Raw genomic sequence first — 24869 nt, forward strand, 5'->3', positions numbered from 1 at the left:
CGCTCTAGAAGAGTGGAGGTATCTGTTGGAGGGAGCTTCTCATTCAATCACCATACTTACAGACCACAAGAACCTTTTATATCTGAAAGGCGCACAATGTCTCAACCCTCGTCAGGCCAGATGGGCACTTTTCTTTTCCAGGTTCGATTTTAAACTCCAGTTCTGTCCGGGCTCTCAGAATCGCAAGGCCGATGCCCTTTCCCGCTCATGGGAGCAAGAAAATGAGTCAGAGTCTTCAGACAAGCATCCTATTATAAATCCGTTGGCATTCTCCACGGTAGGGATGGACTCTACGCCCCCATCAGGGAAAAGTTTTGTGAAACCGATGCTAAGGAAGAAGCTCATGCATTGGGCCCATGCTTCCCGTTTTGCCGGACATACAGGTATCCAAAAAAACCTGGAGTTTATCTCTAGGTCCTATTGGTGGCCAACTCTGAAAAAGGACATCTTGGAGTTTATTGCATCTTGCCCAAAGTGTGCTCAACATAAGGTATCCCGCCAGTCGCCTGCGGGGCAACTGGTTCCACTATCTATTCCCCGTCGACCTTGGACCCATTTGTCGATGGATTTTATTACAGATTTACCCATGTGCAACAAGTTCAATACCATCTGGGTGGTAGTTGACCGGTTCACCAAGATGGCACACTTCATTCCTCTCACCGGTCTTCCGTCAGCTTCCAAGTTGACTCAAGTATTCATACAAGAGATCTTCCGACTCCACGGTCTTCCTGAAGAAATTATCTCAGATCGAGGAGTTCAATTCACAGCCAAATTCTGGCGAAGTTTATGTCAAGTCCTCCAAGTCAAGCTAAAGTTTTCCACGGCTTACCATCCTCAGACCAATGGTCAAACCGAGAGGGTGAATCAGGACTTGGAGGCCTTCCTCCGCATCTATGTGTCCTCCTCTCAAGATGACTGGGTTCAATTACTTCCCTGGGCCGAGTTCTGTCATAACAACCAGTATCATTCTTCATCTGCTTCAACACCATTCTTCACTAACTTTGGATTCCACCCTAAAGTCCCTGAGTTCCAACCGCTTCCAGCAACTTCTGTTCCCGCAGTGGATATCACCTTGCATCAGTTTGCCAATATCTGGAAGAGCGTACGATCAGCTCTGCTCAAGGCATCGTTCAGGTACAAGAAGTTTGCGGATAAGAAGCGTCGAGCAGTTCCTGCTCTCAAGGTGGGTGTGGTTATCCACGAAGAATTTGAGGTTAAGAGTTCCCAGTATGAAGTTTGCACCTCGCTATATCGGTCCTTTCAAGATTGAACAAGTCATCAATCCTGTTGCTTACAGACTCCAGTTGCCTCCCTTCTTAAAAATACCCAGGACATTCCATGTTTCCCTGTTGAAACCGCTGATCTTGAATCGGTTTCATTCCTCACTTCCTCCAACTCCGAAAGTCCAAACTCAACGAGGCGTTGAGTATGAAGTGGCCAAGGTCCTGGACTCACGTCACCGTTACGGTCAACTACAGTATCTTATTGACTGGAAGGGTTACGGCCCTGAGGAACGTTCATGGACCAATGCTTCTGATGTCCATGCTCCTGCCTTGGTCCGGAGATTCCATTCCAAGTTTCCTCAAAAGCCAAAGAAGTGTCCTGGGGCCACTCCTAAAGGGGGGGGTGCTGTCACGATCCAGGTATCTGGACGCCATTTCTTACCCATCAGATGCCTCCTAAGGCTGGCTCAGCGCTCCAGGACCGGATCCCATCTGTTATCCTAATGTTCACATTCCTGCATCCTCTCCTGTCTCTCTGAGACGCTGTCACAGTAACGCCATATTACATCTGGCATGGCGTCTCCCGCGGCCTCCGCCGCCGTCCCTGAGCTTCTGTATGCAGAGTGTCAGAGTGGCGATTACGTCAGCCGCGGCCTCCGCTGTGTCCCCGTGGTTGGATGTGCACTTGTCAGCCTGGCGTCTCCTGTCTCCAGTGGCCGGCACCGCCATTACTGTTTTCATTACCACATGGATTACAAACCAAACTTCCCTCCAAGTGTCTGCATGGGCGCAGCCATCTTGGATTCTGTCAGCTGATCATTTCCTCCAATCTGTTGTCAGTATTGTTAATCTGCATAATTGCCTAGCCAATCCCTTCCTTGCTGCAGGTATAAATACACTGTGCCTGAGCAAGGAAGGCGTCAGTGTTTTGGTTGTCAAATCTAGTTCCTGTTTGTCTCTCTCCTGTGATTGTCTTCCAGGTTCCAGCTCCTGTCTCAAGACTTCCACCATAGAGACCCGCACCAGCATTCCACCTGCGGTGTAGCCTGACTCTCTGATCCATTGTGGATTCATCTGTTTCCAGCTACAACATTACCTGCTTCCAGCCCAGCTTCCAGCAGAGTACAGCTTCTCTTAAAGGGCCGGTGTCCTTTCTACACTTTACCACTCTCCACCGGTATTATTATTTCTCCGCTCTCAAGTTCTACATTTCATTCATATTGCATCGCTCTCAAGCTTCATTTATTATTTAACTGGTTCCAGCCAGTATCCACTCCGTGCTAACAACAGTCTGGTTCCAGCCAGTATCCACAGCAGCCGTTTTATCTTCAGCAACCCAGCTTTTCCTGGAACACCAGCTGGTACAATCCTGGGTTATCTCCATTGCTACAGTCGGGCCTGGTAAGGACTTTCCATCTAGAAGATTATAAGAACTATCTCACACTACCAGTGCCCTGTGGCTCCTGCCACCCTGTAGTACCCAGGAACTGTATTTATTCTTTGCTGACTTTTATGTTTTCTTTTACTGCTGCTGTGTTGCGGAGTTGTCATAATAAACATCATTGACTTTTATCCAAGTTGTCGTGGTCACGCCTTCGGGCAGTTATTATTCATGTTACTTACATGTCTAGGGGTCTGATACAACCTCCCAGGTTCCGGTACATCTCAGCCCCTACAACTGAGGCTGCCTCCCGTCAGCTCAGGCCCTCAGTTGTGACACTCCTCCTTCATTTTCTCCCGCAAATGGGGCTGCGAGGAAAAGGATAAGGTTTACTAGCCCACCCGCTGGCTGTGATGCAGGGCATTCAGGAGCAAGTGCTGACATCTGGTCCGAGCTGAAGAACCGGCCAACAGTTACTGATATGTTCACTGTCACTGAATATGTTTCTGTCACCATTGAAAGAATGGTGAACGATTATGTGAGTGACAGCATCCAAGTAGGCATGTCAAACAGTCCGTACGTATACTGGCAGGAAAAAGAGGCAATTTGGAGTCCCTTGCACAAAATGTGGAGAAGATGATGTTCATCAAAATTAATTATATATTCCTCCGGGAAGACCTTTACCAGCAATTGCCTCCAGAAAGTACTCAGGGACCTGTGATGGTGGATTCCAGTGGGGACGAATTAATACTCTGTGAGGAGGAGGATGTATACACTGACAGGGGTGAGGGATCGGAGGATGAGAAAGAGGTTGACATCTTGCCCCTGTAGAGACAGTTTGTGCAAGGAGAGATTGATTGCTTCTTTTTTGGTGGGGGCCCAAACCAACCAGTCATTTCAGTCACAGTTGTGCGGCAGACCCTGTCGCTGAAATGATTGGTTTGTTAAAGTGTCATGTCCTGTTTATACAATATAAGGGTGGGTAGGAGGGCCCAAGGACAATTCCATCTTGCACCTCTTTTTCTTCTTTGCATTATGTGCTATTTGGTGACTAGTTTTTTAAAGTGCCATCCTGTCTGACACTACCGTACAACTCCAGGGGTACTGACGTATAAGTCCAGGGGTACTGCCATATAAGTCCAGGGGTACTGCCGTATAAGTCCAGGGGTACTGCCGTATAAGTCCAGGGGTACTGACGTATAAGTCCAGTCCAGTGGTGCTGTCTTGTGCTGCATCAGTCCAGTGGTGGTGTCTTGTGCTGCCATAAGTCCAGTGATGGTGTCCTGTGCTGTATATTATTTTTTCTAAGTAAAAAAGTTATATACATTATTTATATTATTATCCAAATATTTTTTACAGGGCTTGCCCTGTGTGGTGTTGGGGTACACTCGCCTGTACTGCATATTATAATAATAGCTCCAAATAAAGGGTTATTAACTTTACAGGCTTTGCCGTGTGTGTGTGTGTGTGTGTGTGTGTGTGTGATTTAGGAGTACGCTCTCCTGTGCAACCAATATTGTGCATGTATTACATCTGGGCATATTCCAGCATGTCCCATGTTGTTTGTGCCGCACACTTGTGTCGCTTAGCTTAGTCATACAGCTACCTCATTGTACCTCTTTTTCTTCTTTGCATGATGTGCTCTTTGGGGCCTAGCTTTTGAATAGTGCCATCCTGTCTGACACTGCAGTGCCACTCCTAGATGGGCCAGGTGTTTGTTCTGCACACTTGTGTCGCTTAGCTTAGTCTTACAGCCACCTCGGTGAAACCTTTTGGCCTAAAATCAATATTGTGAGGTGTTCAGAATAGACTGGAAATGAGTGGAAAGGAATGTTACTGAGGTTAATAATACCGTAGGATCAAAATTACCCCCAAATTCTGTGATTTTAGCTGTTTTTATGTTTTTTTTTAAATTCATCCAGATCCAAAGCCAAAACACGAGAGGGTGGTTTTGGCAAAACCGATCCAGATCCAAAACACGAGCATGGAACCAGAACCAAAACTAAAACACAAAAAGTGCCCACCGCACATCTCTAGTAAAAAGTAAAGTAACAGCTTTCAGTATAACTTTAATTCTGTTTTGGACCCTGCTGTGAAACTCTGCGTGCGCTGCCAATGGGTGACTCATGAGCTGTGCAGAAAACTTGCAATGGCCACTGCGATCCTTATAGCTGGCTCTCAAGTTTCAGCCCTGGCTGGGATTCCCCTGTAGGCAAAATTAAGCTAATGCCATCTGAAGATAGTGTTAACCACCACTGGCAAGTTCCTAGATGACCTCACAGTAGACTATGCAGATGACTGCTGCAAATGATATTGCACATCCCCAGTACTGTATCTCCTGCTTTATGTACCTATGCTAAATCTGAATGAGACATCGCCTAAAACATGTTTGAGCAGAATGTTGTAATGATAGAATTAGTTTCATAAATAGACCCCTTAGGGGGGAATTCAATTAGCCATGTGATTTAGCATGGCTTATTGAGTTCCCACCTTAAACTGTAATTCCAAAATAAACAATGATAAAACAGGATGTGGTCAGTATACTGGTGTTTGGAATGCCGACAGTTGGAAAACCGATGCCGGACTCCCAACACTGGTCAGGAGACAGACCCCGAAATCCCGACTTTGCCCACAATGCCTGCTCCAATATCCCGACTGTTGGCATCCAAAACGCAAGGATAGGAGTACACCGCGGGGAGGGGGGGGGGTTAGGTTTAAGAAACAACAGGAACAGGGATGTTAGGGTTAGGCTGCGGGTGGTTGAGCATTATGGTTAGGCTATGGGGAGAGGGGGGTTAGGTTTAGGCACCACCAGGGAGGATTGGTGTTAGGGTGCGGGGAAGGCAGGATTAGGTTTAAACTGCGGGGGGGGGGGGTAGGTTTAGGCACCACTAGGGAGAGTTAGGGTTAGGCTGTGGGGAAAGGAGGGGTAGGTTTAGGCACCACCGGGGAGGGTTAGGGTTAGGCTGTGAGGAAGGGAGGGTTAGGTTTAGGCACCACCGGGGAGGGTTAGGGTTAGGCTGTGGGGAAGGGAGGGTTAGGCTGCGGGGTGGTGGGGTTAGGTTTACGCACCACCGCTGAGGGTTAGGGTTAGGCTGTAGGGAGGGGGGTGTCATTGGGTGCGCATTGGGGTGTCAGTATTTTGACCGCTGGCATCCCGAGCACTAGGATCCCGATAAAACTGCCTGCAGTTCGTGGAAAGTCGTTCTGGGGTATTTTATTTAGTACAGAAATTATTTATATGGTTTAAGGCTATCTAAAATTCTCTGGCTAATGAAAATGCTGCAGTGTGACTGAACCACATTAATACAATAGGATTTGAGGTGTTTCTTTAACTAAATACAATAATGCAAATTCAAAAATACAGATTCCAAGCTCAAAGTCCTGTCATATTCCAGCAATAGAAGTTGAAATGGCAGAGCCTTTTCACTGCTGCCATAACAAGGAATTATTATTTTGTAACTAGTCGCTGATTACTCTAGAGCCACAGGAGTTACACTGCCACTGTGTTACGCAAAACACCTGCATGTACTAAATCTAAAGAAATGTGTAAAGAAATGGATTTTTGAACAGGAATATGAGTACTATAAATTCAAAAAAGGAAACACTAAAAAAACCATTTCCAGTAAGTGTAAGAAAACGACAAGTTAAAGAGCCACATTTTCCAAAGCCTAAATGTATTGTGTCTATTTTCTTGTTATGACAGAACTCGAGCGAAAAAGATGTAACCCTGAATATCCTGAGTGTATTAAGCGAATTGCTGTCTGCCGGTAAGTGACCATGGAGCATTTGTATCTTATTTCAGGAGATGTACCTAGAAATAATGGCGTTGTGAAAACACAGTACTGGCAATGTGAAGTGACAGTACTAAATATACTATAGATAATGACACCAATATATTGTGCTGTTTTGTCCATTCTAAACAAAGCAAGGAGCTCTGAGTGGCTTACAACAGGAAGCCATGAAATTGACATTTATTACAAGCAATTGGTTTCAAGTTGCAATCAACTATAAATTCTGTGCCAGAGTTTACTGTGCATGTCTCCCTGACCATGTTCCCGGTGACTTCTCTACTGTGAGTGCACAAATCTTGTGGCATGTTATAGACGTGTAGGAGGAATTGCAGACTATTCAGAGCTGTCCTTAAGCAGACATCTGGCTTATTTTTTAGTTGGATCTTTTGCACCAAGGATATGGCTGGTGCACTGCAAATATATACTGATAATGATTACGGCTGATCTTAGCATCTATTTTCAAGTGCAGATTGTGTCTGCAGACGCAGATGCTTAGCTTGTGACTTTGAATTGAGCTCTACATCTCGTCAGATTTCTCTTCCTTCCAGAGTATAGGTGCACTTAGAACTTTCATTTGAATTTTTCTTTTGATGAACTTTTCATGTGATTGCATCTTGTAACATTAATACACTAGTGTCCCACTAGCTGCCTATATACATGTAATTTGTTGGCTACTCAATTTAGCAAAATAAATTGCAATTACCATACTAATACTAGTGATGTGCACCGGAAATTTTTTCGGGTTTTGTGTTTTGGTTTTGGGTTCGGTTCCGTGGCCGTGTTTTGGGTTCGAACGCGTTTTGGCAAAACCTCACCGAATTTTTTTTGTCGGATTCGGGTGTGTTTTGGATTCGGGTGTTTTTTTCAAAAAACCCTAAAAAACAGCTTAAATCATAGAATTTGGGGGTCATTTTGATCCCAAAGTATTATTAACCTCAATAACCATAATTTCCACTCATTTTCAGTCTATTCTGAACACCTCACAATATTATTTTTAGTCCTAAAATTTGCACCGAGGTCGCTGGATGACTAAGCTCAGCGACCCAAGTGGCCGACACAAACACCTGGCCCATCTAGGAGTGGCACTGCAGTGTCACGCAGGATGGCCCTTCCAAAAAACACTCCCCAAACAGCACATGACGCAAAGAAAAAAAGAGGTGCAATGAGGTAGCTGTGTGACTAAGATAAGTGACCCTAGTGGTCGACACAAACACCTGGCCCATCTAGGAGTGGCACTGCAGTGTCACGCAGGATGGCCCTTCCAAAAAATACTCCCCAAACAGCACATGACGCAAAGAAGAAAAAAAAGAGGCGCAATGAGGTAGCTGTGTGACTAAGATAAGCGACCCTAGTGGCCGACACAAACACCTGGCCCATCTAGGAGTGGCACTGCAGTGTCACGCAGGATGGCCCTTCCAAAAAACACTCCCCAAACAGCACATGACGCAAAGAAAAATGAAAGAAAAAAGAGGTGCAAGATGGAATTGTCCTTGGGCCCTCCCACCCACCCTTATGTTGTATAAACAGGACATGCACACTTTAACCAACCCATCATTTCAGTGACAGGGTCTGCCACACGACGGGTTGGTTTGGACCCCCACCAAAAAAGAAGCAATTAATCTCTCCTTGCACAAACTGGCTCTACAGAGGCAAGATGTCCACCTCATCATCATCCTCCGATTCATCACCGTGTACATCCCCCTCCTCACAGATTATCAATTCGTCCCCACTGGAATCCACCATCACAGCTCCCTGTGTACTTTGTGGAGGCAATTGCTGCTGGTGAATGTCTCCATGGAGGAATTGATTATAATTCATTTTAATGAACATTATCTTCTCCACATTTTCTCGAAGTAACCTCGTACGCCGATTGCTGACAAGGTGAGCGGCGGCACTAAACACTCTTTCGGAGTACACACTTGTGGGATGGAAACTTAGGTAGAATAAAGCCAGTTTGTGCAAGGGCCTCCAAATTGCCCCTTTTTCCTGCCAGTATACGTATGGACTGTCTGACGTGCTTACTTGGATGCGGTCACTCATATAATCCTCCACCATTCTTTCAATGGAGAGAGAATCATATGCAGTGCCAGTAGACGACATGTCCGTAATCGTTGGCAGTTCCTTCAGTCCGGACCAGATGTCAGCATCAGCAGTCGCTCCAGACTGCCCTGCATCACCGCCAGCGGGTGGGCTCGGAATTCTGAGCCTTTTCCTCGCACCCCCAGTTGCGGGAGAATGTGAAGGAGGAGATGTTGACAGGTCGCGTTCCGCTTGACTTGACAATTTTCTCACCAGCAGTTCTTTGAACCCCTGCAGACTTGTGTCTGCCGGAAAGAGAGATCCAAGGTAGGTTTTAAATCTAGGATCGAGCACGGTGGCCAAAATGTAGTGCTCTGATTTCAACAGATTGACCACCCGTGAATCCTTGTTAAGCGAATTAAGGGCTCCATCCACAAGTCCCACATGCCTAGCGGAATCGCTCAGTGTTAGCTCCTCCTTCAATGTCTCCAGCTTCTTCTGCAAAAGCCTGATGAGGGGAATGACCTGACTCAGGCTGGCAGTGTCTGAACTGACTTCACGTGTGGCAAGTTCAAAAGGTTGCAGAACCTTGCACAACGTTGAAATCATTCTCCACTGCGCTTGAGACAGGTGCATTCCACCTCCTATATCGTGGTCAGTTGTATAGGCTTGAATGGCCTTTTGCTGCTCCTCCAACCTCTGAAGCATATAGAGGGTTGAATTCCACCTCGTTACCACTTCTTGCTTCAGATGATGGCAGGGCAGGTTCAGGCGTTTTTGGTGTTGCTCCAGTCTTCTGTACGTGGTGCCTGTACGCCGAAAGTGTCCCGCAATTCTTCTGGCCACCGACAGCATCTCTTGCACGCCCCTGTCGTTTTTTAAATAATTCTGCACTACCAAATTCAAGGTATGTGCAAAACATGGGACGTGCTGGAATTTGCCCAGATTTAATGCACACACAATATTGCTGGCGTTGTCCGATGCCACAAATCCACAGGAGAGTCCAATTGGGGTAAGCCATTCTGCGATGATCTTCCTCAGTTGCCGTAAGAGGTTTTCAGCTGTGTGCGTATTCTGGAAAGCGGTGATACAAAGCGTAGCCTGCCTAGGAAAGAGTTGGCGTTTGCGAGATGCTGCTAATGGTGCCGCCGCTGCTGTTCTTGCGGCGGGAGTCAATACATCTACCCAGTGGGCTGTCACAGTCATATAGTCCTGAGTCTGCCCTGCTCCACTTGTCCACATGTCCGTGGTTAAGTGGACATTGGGTACAACTGCATTTTTTAGGACACTGGTGAGTCTTTTTCTGAGGTCTGTGTACATTTTCGGTATCGCCTGCCTAGAGAAATGGAACCTAGATGGTATTTGGTACCGGGGACACAGTACCTCAAACAAGTCTATAGTTGGCTCTGCAGTAATGATGGATACCGGAACCACGTTTCTCACCGCCCAGGATGCCAAGGCCTCAGTTATCCGCTTTGCAGCAGGATGACTGCTGTGATATTTCATCTTCCTCGCAAAGGACTGTTGGACAGTCAATTGCTTGGTGGAAGTAGTAAAAGTCGTCTTACGACTTCCCCTCTGGGATGACCATCGACTCCCAGCAGTAACAACAGCAGCGCCAGCAGCAGTAGGCGTTACACGCAAGGATGCATCGGAGGAATCCCAGGCAGGAGAGGACTTGTCAGAATTGCCAGTGACATGGCCTGCAGGACTATAGGCATTCCTGGGGAAGGAGGAAATTGACACTGAGGGAGTTGGTGGGGTGGTTTGCGTGAGCTTGGTTACAAGAGGAAGGGATTTACTGGTCAGTGGACTGCTTCCGCTGTCGCCCAAAGTTTTTGAACTTGTCACTTACTTATGATGAATGCGCTGCAGGTGACGTATAAGGGAGGATGTTCCGAGGTGGTTAACGTCCTTACCCCTACTTATTACAGCTTGACAAAGGCAACACACGGCTTGACACCTGTTGTCCGCATTTCTGTTGAAATACTTCCACACCGAAGAGATGAATTTTTTGGTATTTTCACCAGGCATGTCAATGGCCATATTCCTCCCACGGACAACAGGTGTCTCCCCGGGTGCCTGACTTAAACAAACCACCTCACCATCAGAATCCTCCTTGTCAATTTCCTCCCCAGCGCCAGCAACACCCATATCCTCCTCATCCTGGTGTACTTCAACACTGACATCTTCAATCTGACTATCAGGAACTGGACTGCGGGTGCTCCTTCCAGCACTTGCAGGGGGCGTGCAAATGGTGGAAGGCGCATGCTCTTCACGTCCAGTGTTGGGAAGGTCAGCCATCGCAACCGACACAATTGGACTCTCCTTGTGGATTTGTGATTTCGAAGAACGCACAGTTCTTTGCTGTGCTTTTGCCAGCTTAAGTCTTTTCATTTTTCTAGCGAGAGGCTGAGTGCTTCCATCCTCATGTGAAGCTGAACCACTAGCCATGAACATAGGCCAGGGCCTCAGCCGTTCCTTGCCACTCCGTGTGGTAAATGGCATATTGGCAAGTTTACGCTTCTCCTCCTACGATTTTATTTTAGATTTTTGAGTCCTTTTTTTACTGATATTTTGTGTTTTGGATTTTACATGCTCTGTACTATGACATTGGGCATCGGCCTTGGCAGACGACGTTGATGGAATTTCATTGTCTTGGCCATGACTAGTGGCAGCAGCTTCAGCACGAGGTGGAAGTGGATCTTGATCTTTCCCTATTTTTGGAACCTCAACATTTTTGTTCTCCATATTTTAATAGGCACAACTAAAAGGCACCTCAGGTAAACAATGGAGATGGATGGATACTAGTATACTTATGGATGACGAGTGACTGACGACACAGAGGTAGCTACAGCCGTGGACTACCGTACTGCGTCTGCTAGTATAGAGATGATAATGATATAAAAAATATATATATATCACTACTGCAGGTATATATAATATAATGACGGACCTGCTGGACACTGTCAGCAGACTCCTAAACTACTAGTATGAAGAAGATAGAAAAAAAAACCCCACCACAGGTAGGTATACAATTATGGACGAGCACTGACGACACAGAGGTAGCTACAGCCGTGGACTACCGTACTGCGTGTGCTAGTATAGAGATGATAATGATATAAAAAATATATATATATCACTACTGCAGGTATATATAATATAATGACGGACCTGCTGGACACTGTCAGCAGACTCCTAAACTACTAGTATGAAGAAGATAGAAAAAAAAAACCCACCACAGGTAAGTATACAATTATGGACGAGCACTGACGACACAGAGGTAGCTACAGCCGTGGACTACCGTACTGCGTCTGCTAGTATAGAGATGATAATGATATAAAAATATATATATATATCACTACTGCAGGTATATATAATATAATGACGGACCTGCTGGACACTGTCAGCAGACTCCTAAACTACTAGTATGAAGAAGATAGAAAAAAAAACCCACCACAGGTAGGTATACAATTATGGACGAGCACTGACGACACAGAGGTAGCTACAGCCGTGGACTACCGTACTGCGTCTGCTAGTATAGAGATGATAATGATATAAAAAATATATATATATCACTACTGCAGGTATATATAATATAATGACGGACCTGCTGGACACTGTCAGCAGACTCCTAAACTACTAGTATGAAGAAGATAGAAAAAAAAACCCCACCACAGGTAGGTATACAATTATGGATGAGCACTGACGACACAGAGGTAGCTACAGCCGTGGACTACCGTACTGCGTCTGCTAGTATAGAGATGATAATGATATAAAAAATATATATATATCACTACTGCAGGTATATATAATATAATGACAGACCTGCTGGACACTGTCAGCAGACTCCTAAACTACTAGTATGAAGAAGATAGAAAAAAAAACCCCACCACAGGTAGGTATACAGTTATGGACGAGCACTGACGACACAGAGGTAGCTACAGCCGTGGACTACCGTACTGCGTCTGCTAGTATAGAGATGATAATGATATAAAAAATATATATATATCACTACTGCAGGTATATATAATATAATGACGGACCTGCTGGACACTGTCAGCAGACTGCTAAACTACTAGTATGAAGAAGATAGAAAAATAAACCCCACCACAGGTAGGTATACAATTATGGACGAGCACTGACGACACAGAGGTAGCCACAGCCGTGGACTACCGTTCTGCGTCTGCTAATATAGAGATGATAAAGATGATAGAGATGAACAAAAAAAATATAACACTACTGCAGGTAAATATTTATATAATATAATGAATGACGGACCTGCTGGACACTGTCAGCAGAATGCGTTTATAGAATAAAAAAAAAAAAACACCACAGGAGTGTTTAACTTTTTCAGGCAGACAATATACTGGTGGTCACTGGTCAGTCACACTGGCAGCAAAAGTGTGCACTGTACTCCTGCTATAACTGCACCCCAGTCTCCCCCACAATTCAGCTGTGTGAGCAGTGAGCACTCAGCACAGTCAGTTATACATAGATGATATTATCATGCAGCACACTGAGGCTGAGCACAGATATGGTATGTGACTGTGTATCGTTTTTTTTCAGGCAGAGAACGGATTATATTAAATAATAAATAAAACTGGTGGTGGTCACTAGTAACTATCAGCAAAACTCTGCACTCTGAGTACTCCTAATGCTCCCCAAAATTACTAAGTTAGTAGTAAATCAACTCAAGTGTCTCTATCTATTCTAACGGAGAGGACGCCAGCCACGTCCTCTCCCTATCAATCTCAATACACGTGTGAAAATGGCGGCGACGCGCGGCTCCTTATATAGAATCCGAGTCTCGCGATAGAATACGAGCCTCGCGAGAATCCGACAGCGGGATGATGACGTTCGGGCGCGCTCGGGTTAACCGAGCAAGGCAGGAAGATCCGAGTCTACCTCGGACCCGTGTAAAAAGGCTGAAGTTCGGGGGGGGTTCGGATTCCGAGGAACCGAACCCGCTCATCTCTAACTAATACTATTAATAATTGTACAGCATTTGCAAGGGGGAGTTTCCGTATACAGTATGTGCTTGCAAGTAGGACAGAGCCAAAAATGATGCAATTAAAAGAATTGCATCATACTTCCTCTTTATTGGCTGGTGTCAACTCACATTTATACACTAGAGCATATTATAATACTTACAGTAACTTATCTAAAATAAAGACTCGTAGACATATTGGCAGGACAAAGGGTCAGCTTTTATTGATAAAAGGTGTAACGGGTTAATGCAGCAAAAACTGTTTAATAAATTGGCGTAAAAATTGGGTCCAACTACCAGCCCATTACAATAATGAATCAATGCTCAGATGAGGCCAACTACCAGCCAATCATATTCACATACTATAAGGTATCTAAATCCCCTCCCAGTGAAACACAAGAAGACTTCCTGTATCAGTTGTTGATAAAGGTGGAGACACCGAAACATTGAACCTGATGTGAACTGACTCAGTAGTCTTTTATTCCGCTGTTGGAAGTCCTATGAGTGCCGCCCTCCACACACTGCATATTTGGGGAATCGCTGGCCCGGGATGGCACCAGGGCAAGTAATAATATACTGTATACAGCATTTGAGTGCCGGCATTATTGGATGGATATATATACATATATATATATATATATATATATATATACGTTTCACTGGACCGGCACTTTTCTACCATAGTTAATTGCTCCGCTACCCTCTGGATATACTTGGTGAAGTACAAGTCAAGGTGACTAAGGGGCGTCTCAGCCCCAAACATTGGAGCTTTAGATGTGCAATACACTGTGATTGACACAGAACTCTGAGTGCAGCTGTGTGGTTTGTGCTGGTTTCTATATATATATTGGTGATAAACAGTCTGTCACCATTTCTATTTGAAAACTTTATAGATATATACAAAACAAAAACCAACTGTTTTACACTACACAGCGTAGCACCTTGACAAAAACGCCCAGGAGGCGTTGAAACGTTGGTGTCCACTATGCTTGTTATTGTTATTGCTTGAATTATTTTGAATACATTTTTCATTTATTTAAATCCGTGGAGTGCCGCCTGGTTCTTTATGCATAGAGGAGAGGAGCAGTAATCCATCCCAGAGAGCTAGCACTTGCTATACTATGGAAGGAGGGCACCCCGGTGGTTGATAAAAGGACAGTGAGTGCCATTATATACACATGGATATATATATATAGTGGGGCATAAGTCTTCAATCATTCCAGCTTGTCTTAACCTCCCCCGCGTGCCACACATGGCACAGCTTGATAACTTGATGCAGGCTGCAGGTATCTCCGAGTTCTTACCTGCAGCCGGAGGAGAGACGCACGGAGGAGAGAGTTCCCTGCCAGCCCAGCCAATGTAAACTGCCGGAGGAGCAGAGCGCTTATGCTGCTGCTCCCCCTAGCAATAGAATCAATCTGCTGTCAGCCCAGCCATATCTATGTGTATGTGATGAGGCGGCTGCCGCATCACTAACACAGCTCCGCCGTCTCCACTGAAGAAAAACAAAAAAACAATCGATCAGCTGCAGCGATGGCTCGGCGGCAGGGGAGGTTTCTAGGTACTCAGAAACCCCCCCTGCGTGCACTAGTGGAACATAATACATCTCAAAACAATCCAAGGCCAACAAGCAAATGGTTGAAAGAGAATCTGCATCTCTCCCTCATTAAGAATAGAAAAACCCTCAGCAAAACCATACCTCCAAAATTTACTGTAGCATACTGTACTGCCAACATTTGTATATTGTAAGCCACAGATACATGGCACCCACCTCAACTGGTGTTGGGGCTCTACTTAGTTCTGACAACTCTGGCCACATAGCTAGCTGTCGGCACAACGTCCCCCAGTCTTTTATTGGAGGAGACCTTCCCAAGCAGATATAGAGGTGCCATAAAAGACACCAGTTAGTTAGTAAGTTGCCCATCATTAGAGATAAAACACTTACCCCAACTGGGCGCAAGGCTTGGTGGGCGGAACCTCCCTTGGTGACATCACTATGCAATAGTTTTCTGAGCTATCCACTGCGGTGGAGTCTTATCCAACCAGACTTCAATATCCTTCCAGACAAATTCCATAACAGTGATACCATGCTGCTTCCTATGAAGTTCCTTAGGCCCTCCTATCAAAACCATAACTTTCCCTGTATAGATTGAACCTAAGGTTTCTAGATTTGCACCAGTATGAAGTGCCTCTAAGCAACAAAAACCACCCAGAACAGAGGAATGGTGATATAAAACAAAATGAACACTCTTGACACACACACACACACTGATTCCTCATAGGACAAACCTACAACACACCACCCAGCAACAAAACATTAATCCCAGGTTTCTAAATGTCCTTTGACCCTAGGCTAGAGGTTTAAAATCTGCCAGGTAAAATTAAATGCCTTCTGTCTCCCAGATACATAAGAAAGAAAAATATTGTATAAAACTTTCTCTCTGCATAACTACAAATCCTGTTTCTGCTATTTCTCTCACAGGAACTCACCGCAGGATTCACTACATGATCTCCAAGGGTGGGAGTGAAGCCCTGCTACAAACCCTGGTAAATTTTGCAAGAACAGATTCCCTTGACTATAGCCTCCTTTTACCCCTTCTGCGTTTGATGGTCAAGGTAGGCCAGAGAGGTACTGTATCTGTGGGATACTTCATTCTTGTACATTATATCATGCAACTGTATTTATTTCATAAAGAAAAAAACACTCTTCAGTTCAATTCATATGGAAAGTATTTATAACATGCTTGCTGTTCATAGGGTACTGTACCATAGCTCTGGCATCATTGCCAGCAATTTAAAAAAGTTTCTAGGGGGACTTTATTGCTGAGTTAGTAATATATAAGCACACCATGTACGTACAATAATGTGTTGGCGAACTTTGGCCCACTACAAAGGTCATCACATCACTTTGCTAGATTTGAGAGTTAGAGATTCAGCACCATGTTAATCCAAATGTGTTACAAAATCACAAGGATCCTTGGCCCTCATTCTGAGTTGATCGCAGCAGCAAGAAAGTTAGCAATTGGGCAAAACCATGTGCACTGCAGGAGGGGCAGATATAACATGTGTAGAGAGAGTTAGATTTGGGTGGGGTGTGTTCAATCTGCAATCTAATTTGCAGTGTAAAAATAAAGCAGCCAGTATTTACCCTGCACAGAAACAAAATAACCCACCCAAATCTAACTCTCTCTGCACATGATATATCTGCTTCCCCTGCAGTGCACATGGTTTTGCCCAATTGCTAACTTTCTTGCTGCTGCGATCAACTCAGAATGAGGGCCCTTATTTGGTCAAAACAAATTTAAATCGGCAATCTCATAAAATAAATGGGTTTTAATTTAAACATAAATCACTGTTGCAGGCTTTAAGAAGAGTGCAGTCATTTACCATTTTTTCCTAGTTTGTTGCTTCAGGATGCTATTAATGATTTTTAATTCTGCACAGCAACAAATACTGCCGTGGCAATTACAGGAAAATTATGTAGTGAGCAGAGAGACTTTGCAATGCCCTCTGAGCTCTGCATGCTGTATGTAATGTAAAATTCTTTCCTGCTGACTCCACCCTCTGCCTTCACATAAAATGCTGAGAACTGTGCGCTCATGTCTGTGCAGTTTGCAGGAATATTTTGAAGCATCCAGGGACATTTTGAAAAGGAGACAAGGGACCTAATTCAGATCTGATCGCTGGGCTGCGTTTTTTGCTGTCCTGCAATCAGATAGTCTCCGCCTACAGTGGGATTGTATTTCCACCATGCAAGTGTGCGATCGCATGTGTAGCTGAGCTGCTAAAACCCACTTTGTGCAGTGTGCGCAACCCAGGACTTACTCCTCCAGTGCAATAAGAACAGGCTGATCGGGGCCGGAGCTGACATCAAACAACCTCCCTGAAAACTATTGGCCACACCTGCGTTTTTCCAGAAACGGTCAGTTGCCACCCACAAATGGCCTCTTCCTGTCAATCACCTTGTGAACACCCGTGGGATCGGCTTTTTCGTACCATCCCGTCACTGGCCGGCGATGCCTGTTGTTGTTGTCCGACGCGCCTGCGCATTGCGGCGCATATGCATGCGCAGTTAGAATCTGAAGGCCCACTGTGCGAAAATGCACAGCAGCGATCAGATCTGAATTACCACCGTGGATTTGTAGAAGGATAGCTAAGACATATACGGGTTATGCTATTACACTAAAATAAAAAAATGGAACCTTCGTTGTGCGGTTGCTGCTATAATAAAAGCACCATAGTTCACACTGGGTTGTAGCATACCCTTATTATTTGTAAAGATGTTTTACAAAATGCAATATTTGCTTGTTATGAGTACGACTCAGTGGATGTAATTCAGATGCAGTCGCCAAACGGCTATTGGACCTCATTCAGCTTGGATCACTATTGAGACAGAACTTGCGATTTTCTCAATCCTGTTTCTGCTAAAAATCACATGTGCAGAGCCACACAGAAAGGAAAAAGATGCCCACGATGCATTCACAAAACTGCGTATGCAGTTGCATAACTGTAATGCATACGGAGTGTTTTAAGATGCAGGAATCGCAGCTGACGTAAGATGCACACCCCAAAAATGGCCATGACATACCTTGCATTCCCAAACCACACCCCGCAAATGCCATGTATACTCCCACAAATGCCCACCGCTTATCAATCAACCTGCGATCATATCCCGGCAAGATGCGATCGCATAAGAATCGCAAAACGCATTTTGCGCACATGCAATGTGTTTGCAACGCATGCACAGTTGGCCGATAATCAGCCGATTTGCGATTTTGCAGTTTTGCAACTGAAGCTGAATAAGGTCCATTTTATGCAAATCGGTAGATGTATTCATACTGTGCATGCATCTGAGCAGCAGTGCAGTGATCAAATTGCAGTGGTGGTAGCAACAAGGTATTAGTTGCAAAGTGAGTGACAGGTAGAGGGCATTTGGGGCTGGAAACGTGGAGTGGTCGGAAAAACGCAGAAGTTTTCTTGGTGTGCATAAATTAGCAGCTCTGTGTCCCAGGAGAGCAGCTCAGCTTGTGCTTCTTCAGAGGCACTCAGAATCTGCGACATGACCCGGTTTGCGACGATGGTACCTGTGTATTAGCAGTTGTAAGCCGTCGGATGGAAATGATGCAACAGCAGTGGGCATCCTTATGTTAAGGTTAGCTTCTGCCCATATTATATTATAGTCGCAGTTGCGTACAGCAAAAGATAGTAACAGCAATCGCAAGAGCAACCACATCGGAATCAGGCCCAATGTTTTACTTTGTATGTTCTATGCATTAATTATTGCAGAAGATTGACTTTAAAGGGAAATGGTAATAGTAGACTTTTTAAGTGCAGCATATAGGGTACAGCATCTATATAATAAAATTACAAAGTAAAAAATTACAAGTGCGCTGTCAACAGCAGCTGGTATAGGGATGGTCTAAAATCCCTTAATACATAACAAATACAAGAAAACCTTTTGGCATACCAGCGCTGGCTGAATTACAAAAATAATGAATGGACGGTTGGTTTAAAATTAAAATAATCTGATTTTATTATCTAAAATAACAAAGAGAATAAAATCCCTTCTCTAAAATATGCAGATGCAAAAATAATAAACAGTACATGGATTATTGCCACAAATAGAGATGTATATGTATATTAATTTGCAATACAAGAGAAGTTCCACTTCTGTACTCCTGTATAGATTATGAAACTTGGCTAGGACACTTTCCCATGTAAACAGTCACTAGGTATGCAATGGGTTTACCGGATATGTTGAAGCATAGATCCCATGATGTAGCATCAGCCTTAGGTGGAGTCCAATTATGGCTGGAGGGATGATCCGGAATTGAAAGTGCTGTAGTGCAAAGTCCCAAAATGGACCAGGTTTCCAAAGGTGTGCCAAGATGTAGCAGGAGTTAAAATCACAGCAGAGTGGAAAGGCTCAAGCTCAAGCTTATATAATAAAATTGACTGCTGATAGTAATTATGTCATCATGGTTGTGAAGATACGGATTCTCTGATCACTCAGGTAAACAGTTTAGTAAAGTGGCAAATGCCCTTTATTGTAAATATACACACACAGTACACAATAACATTAACAATTGCAAGCCAGGATGGTATCTTACTTACTAAGTCCCCACAGAAGTTTAGAATTACAGTCTCCTGATGTTACCTGCCAGCAGTAGTTCTGTGTCTCCTGGTCTGGACTACCAGCTCACACAATACCCTTTGCAACAGATTCTCGCCACTGACGGCACCGCAATGCCTAGTCAGCGCATGCACTTCAGAAGTACCTCTACTCTCTGACCTTCTGTGTAAATCTCACCCTCACCAGAAGAGCTCACTCTTGTTATATCCTCCCCTGTCTACTCATCACACAAGCTGGTCTGTCAGGAGGTCACAGAGGAGACGAGGTGTCTGGGCTCCTGCACACAATGGGGTGTATGTGATCAGATTACCTGCAGGCTCCATACATAACCTGTTTACCACTGAACCTACTCATCCTAATCACATCTGATTGTACAGCTAGGGGACTTACATTACAATGAATTGTTTACCATGTTAAATAACACTCTGGCATAGACTTATTCCTGTTAATAATTACACACATTGAACACAGTATAACCAAATAAAATACTTGTTTCCAATATAACAGATAAATATAACTGTACAATATAATAACACAATACAATATTGCCTAGCATATAATTAATAACATATCGGCAATTAGTGGAGTCCATGGGTAGGACCAGGGCTAGGAAAGTAACTGCGTGTATTTTACGACTGTGCAACACGACGCGTTGGCTGTGTCGTTACAATGGTGACATGTAATAATAGTTGGTAAGAAATCTGACCCCTCCCACCATACGCATACTTCTACTATTTTCAAATCTCATCCATCACTTACCACCTCATGATAAAAATACAGATACTTCTGAAAATAAACCAGTAGCAACATCCATAACCAAAAATGTATAACAGTATAAAAGAAAGGAATAAGGGACACAGGGATTCACATGCCACATACAGAAAGGAAGAAAACGAAAAAAAATACAATAGTATAGATGAAAAAAAAAAAAATGCTAAAAATAATCTATGCTGCTAAAAAAAAGTGCCCAAAGAAAAATGATGTCCTCATATTGGCGGACACTAGTGATGAGCGGGTTCGGTTCCTTGGAATCCGAACCCCCCCCCCCGAACTTCACCCATTTTACACGGTTCCGAGGCAGATTTGGATCCTCCCGCCTTGCTCGGTTAACCCAAGCGCACCCAAATGTCGTCATCCCGCTGTCGGATTCTCGCTAGATTTGTATTCTATATAAGGAGCAGCGCGTCGCCACCATTTTTCACTCGTGCATTGGAGATGATAGGGAGAGGACGTGCAGCGTTCTCTCAGTTTCTGTGTTAAGTGTGCTGCAAATATCTGTGCTCAGTGTGCTTGCAAATATCTGTGCTCAGTGTGCTGAAAATATCTACGTTCTCTGCCTGAAAAACGCTCCATATCAGTGCTGCATTGTAGTATAGGAGGACAGTGCAGAATTTTGCTGACCAGTGACCAACAGGATTATATAGCAGTACGGTACAGTAGTCCACTGCTCTACCTACCTCTGTGTCATCAAGTATACTATCCATCCATACCTGTGGTGCATTTTAGTTGTGCGCAGTATATATAGTAGGAGGACAGTGCAGAATTTTGCTGACCACCAGTATATAATATATAGCAGTATGGTACAGTAGGCCATTGCTCTACCTACCTCTGTGTCGTCAAGTATACTATCCATCCCTGTGGTGCATTTTAGTTGTGCGCAGTATTATATAGTAGGAGGACAGTGCAGAATTTTGCTGACCACCAGTATATAATATATAGCAGTACGGTACAGTAGGTCACTGCTCTACCTACCTCTGTGTCATCAAGTATACTATCCATCCATACCTGTGGTTCATTTTAGTTGTGCGCAGTATTATATAGTAGGAGGACAGTGCAGAATTTTGCAGACCACCAGTATATAATATATAGCAGTACGGTACAGTAGGCCATTGCTATTGATATATTACTGGCATATAATTCCACACATTAAAAAATGGAGAACAAAAATGTGGAGGGTAAAATAGGGAAAGATCAAGATCCACTTCCACCTCGTGCTGAAGCTGCTGCCACTAGTCATGGCCGATAGAAGAAAAGATAGATATACACCCTCCAGCGCTAAGGAGAATACCACATTCACAATATATATTCAGAAAAACTCCATACGGAAACACTTGTCACCAGTGTGAATAATGAATCAATTAATAGTACTTAACGTTTAGGGAAGTAATCAACATAAGTGCAGATTGTTCTTAATCCGTAGGTTTCCCCAGTTTACCATGTGAAAAGAAAAAACGTATAATAGTGCAGATTATTTAAAAAGGATTGCAGATTTTATTAAAAAGATCCACTTACAAACGCAAATTTTGGATTGAACCTGATATAATTCCCAAACTGGCAAAATACAGCATCAAGCAGGTGCATCAAATCCAGGGTTGTGATAGGTCTTTCATGCAGACTCCATGATGAAATACACGGCACCATAAAAAAGAAATATAAATAGTGCAAGTATGTAGAGACAACCAAAGTTTTAATACACATATGCACTTACAAACACTTGACAGAAATACAGCATAACGGGTTCCCCACTGGCAAAACAGCATAGGTAAGTTCCTGATGTCCGAGGAATTTTCCAACACTCACTTCCGGAATGTGAGTGCTGTATCAAACCCAAGATCTTAAGCCACGCAGGGTATCCCTCCTAAAGCCACGCTAGACGCGTTTCAGACCAAAGTCCTTCCTCAGGCTACGGTTTATATTTCTTTTTTACACTGGTGACAAGTGTTTCCGTATGGAGTTTTTCTGAATATATATTGTGAATGTGGTATTCTCCGTAGCGCTGGAGGGTGAATATCTATCTTTTCTTCTATTCACTGTTTCCGAGTAACCTGGATGCGCTACTCTGATATACATAACTAGCTGCAATATAGGGGGTTTTTTTGCGCACTAAAACTGGTAACATTTTGTATACTAGTCATGGCCGAGACAATGAAATGCCATCAACGTCGTCTGCCAAGGCCGATGCCCAATGTCATATTAGAGAGCATGTACAATCCAAAAAACAAAAGTTCAGTAAAATGACCCAAAAATAAAAATTAAAAGCGTCTGATGAGAAGCGTAAACTTGCCAATATACCATTTACGACACGGAGTGGCAAGGAACGGCTGAGGCCCTGTCCTATGTTCGTGGCTAGTGGTTCAGCTTCACATGGGGATGGAAGCACTCATCCTCTCGCTAGAAAAATGAAAAGACTTAAGCTGGCAATAGCACAGCAAAGAACTGTGCGTTCTTCTAAATCACAAATCCCCAAGGAGAGTCCAATTGTGTCGTTTGCGATGCCTGACCTTCCCAACACTGGACGGGAAGAGATGGCGCCTTCCAACATTTGCACGCCCCCTGCAAGTGCTGGAAGGAGCACCCGCAGTCCAGTCGTTGTGGAATTATTTTAACAGAAATGCGGACAACATTTGTCAAGCCGTGTGTTGCCTTTGTCAAGCTGTAATAAGTAGGGGTAAGGACGTTAACCACCTAGGAATATCCTCCCTTATACGTCACCTGGAGCGCATTCATCATAAGTCAGTGACAAGTTCAAAAACTTTGGGTGACAGCGGAAGCAGTCCACTGACAACTAAATCCCTTCCTCTTGTAACCAAGCTCCTGCAAACCACACCACCAACTCTCTCAGTGTCAATTTCCTCCTTAGACAGGAAAGCCAATAGTCCTGCAGGCCATGTCACTGTCAAGTCTGTCGAGTCCTCTCCTGCCTGGGATTCCTGGGATTCCTCCGATGCATCCTTGAGTGTAATGCCTACTGCTGCTGGCGCTGCTGTTGTTGCTGCTGGGAGTCGATTGTCATCCCAGAGGGGAAGTCGGAAGACCACTTGTACTACTTCCAGTAAGCAATTGACTGTCCAACAGTCCTTTGCGAGGAAGATGAAATATCACAGCAGTCATCCTGCTGCAAAGCAGATAACTCAGTCCTTGGCAGCCTGGGTGGTATTAAATGTGTGTCCGGTATCCACCATTAATTCACAGGGAATTAGAGAATTTATTGAGTTAGTGTGTCCCCGGTACCAAATACCATCTAGGTTCCACCTCTCTAGGCAGGCGACACCGAGAATGTACACAGACGTCAGAAAAAGAGTCACCAGTGTCCTAAAAAATGCAGTTGTACCCAATGTCCACTTAACTATGGACATGTGGACAAGTGGAGCAGGGCAGACTCGGGACTATATGACTGTGACAGCCCACTGGGTAGATGTATTGCCTCCCGCAGCAACAACAGCGGCGGCACCAGTAGCAGCATATCGCAAACGCCAACTTGTTACTAGGCAGGCTACGCTTTGTATCACCGCATTCCAAGGGAGGCACACAGCTGTCAACCTCTTACGGAAACTGAGGAACATCATCGCAGATTGGCTTACCCCAATTGGACTCTCCTTGGGATTTGTGACATCGGACCACGCCACCAATATTGTGCGTGCATTACATGTGGGCAAATCCCAGCACTTCCCATGTTTTGCACATACATTGAATTTGATGGTGCAAAATTATTTAAAAAACGACAGGGGCATGCAAGAGATGCTGTCGGTGACCCGAAGAATTGCGGGCCACTTTTGGCATTCAGCCACCGCGTGCCGAAGACTGGAGCACCAGCAAACACCCCTGAACCTGCCCCGCCATCATCTGAAGCAATAGGTGGTAACGAGGTGGAATTCAACCCTCTATATGCTTCAGAGGATGGAGGAGCAGCAAAAGGCCATTCAAGCCTATACAGCTACCTACGATATAGGCAAAGGAGGGGGAATGCACCTGACTCAAGTGCAGTGGAGTATGATTTCAACGTTGTGCAAGGTTCTGCAACCCTTCGAACTTGCCACACGTGAAGTCAGTTCAGACACTGCCAGCCTGAGTCAGGTCATTCCCCTCATCAGGCTTTTGCAGAAGAAGCTGGAGAGATTGAAGGAGGAGCTAAAACAGAGCAATTCTGCTAGGCATGTGGAACTTGTGGATGGAGCCCTTAATTCGCTTAACCAGGATTCACGTGTGGTCAATCTGTTGAAATCAGAGCACTACATTTTGGCCACCGTGCTCGATCCTAGATTTAAAACCTACATTGCATCTCTCTTTCCGGCAGACACAAGTCTGCAGAGGTTCAAAGACCTGCTGGTGAGACACTTGTCAAGTCAAACGGAACGTGACCCGTCAACAGCTCCTCCTTCACATTCTCCCACAACTGGGGCTGCGAGGAAAATGCTATTTACGTTGTGGCACTCTCCTGATTGGCTGTGTGCTCCTGTAGTGTCTGTCAGGCAGCACACGGCACAGATACAATGTAGCGCCTATGCGCTCCATTGTAGCCAATGGTGGAAACTTTGCGGTCAGCGGTGAG

At 44.6% G+C, this 24869-nt stretch overlaps 1 protein-coding gene across 2 annotated transcripts in view; it reads left to right on the forward strand.

The window, feature by feature from the left end:
* Nucleotides 1–24869, forward strand: part of AGBL1 (AGBL carboxypeptidase 1) — a 1210518-nt gene that overhangs the window by 112370 nt on the left and 1073279 nt on the right. Inside the window, exons 2-3 of one of the 2 annotated variants that reach the window (XM_063925754.1) lie at nucleotides 6311–6374; nucleotides 15890–16036. In XM_063925754.1, coding sequence (XP_063781824.1) covers nucleotides 6311–6374; nucleotides 15890–16036 — 211 coding nt within the window. The remainder of the gene's footprint in view (nucleotides 1–6310; nucleotides 6375–15889; nucleotides 16037–24869) is intronic. The other variant, XM_063925755.1, reaches the window with a different exon arrangement.

This window comes from Pseudophryne corroboree, chromosome 6 (genome assembly GCF_028390025.1).
Source record: "Pseudophryne corroboree isolate aPseCor3 chromosome 6, aPseCor3.hap2, whole genome shotgun sequence".
Lineage (NCBI taxonomy): Eukaryota > Metazoa > Chordata > Amphibia > Anura > Myobatrachidae > Pseudophryne > Pseudophryne corroboree.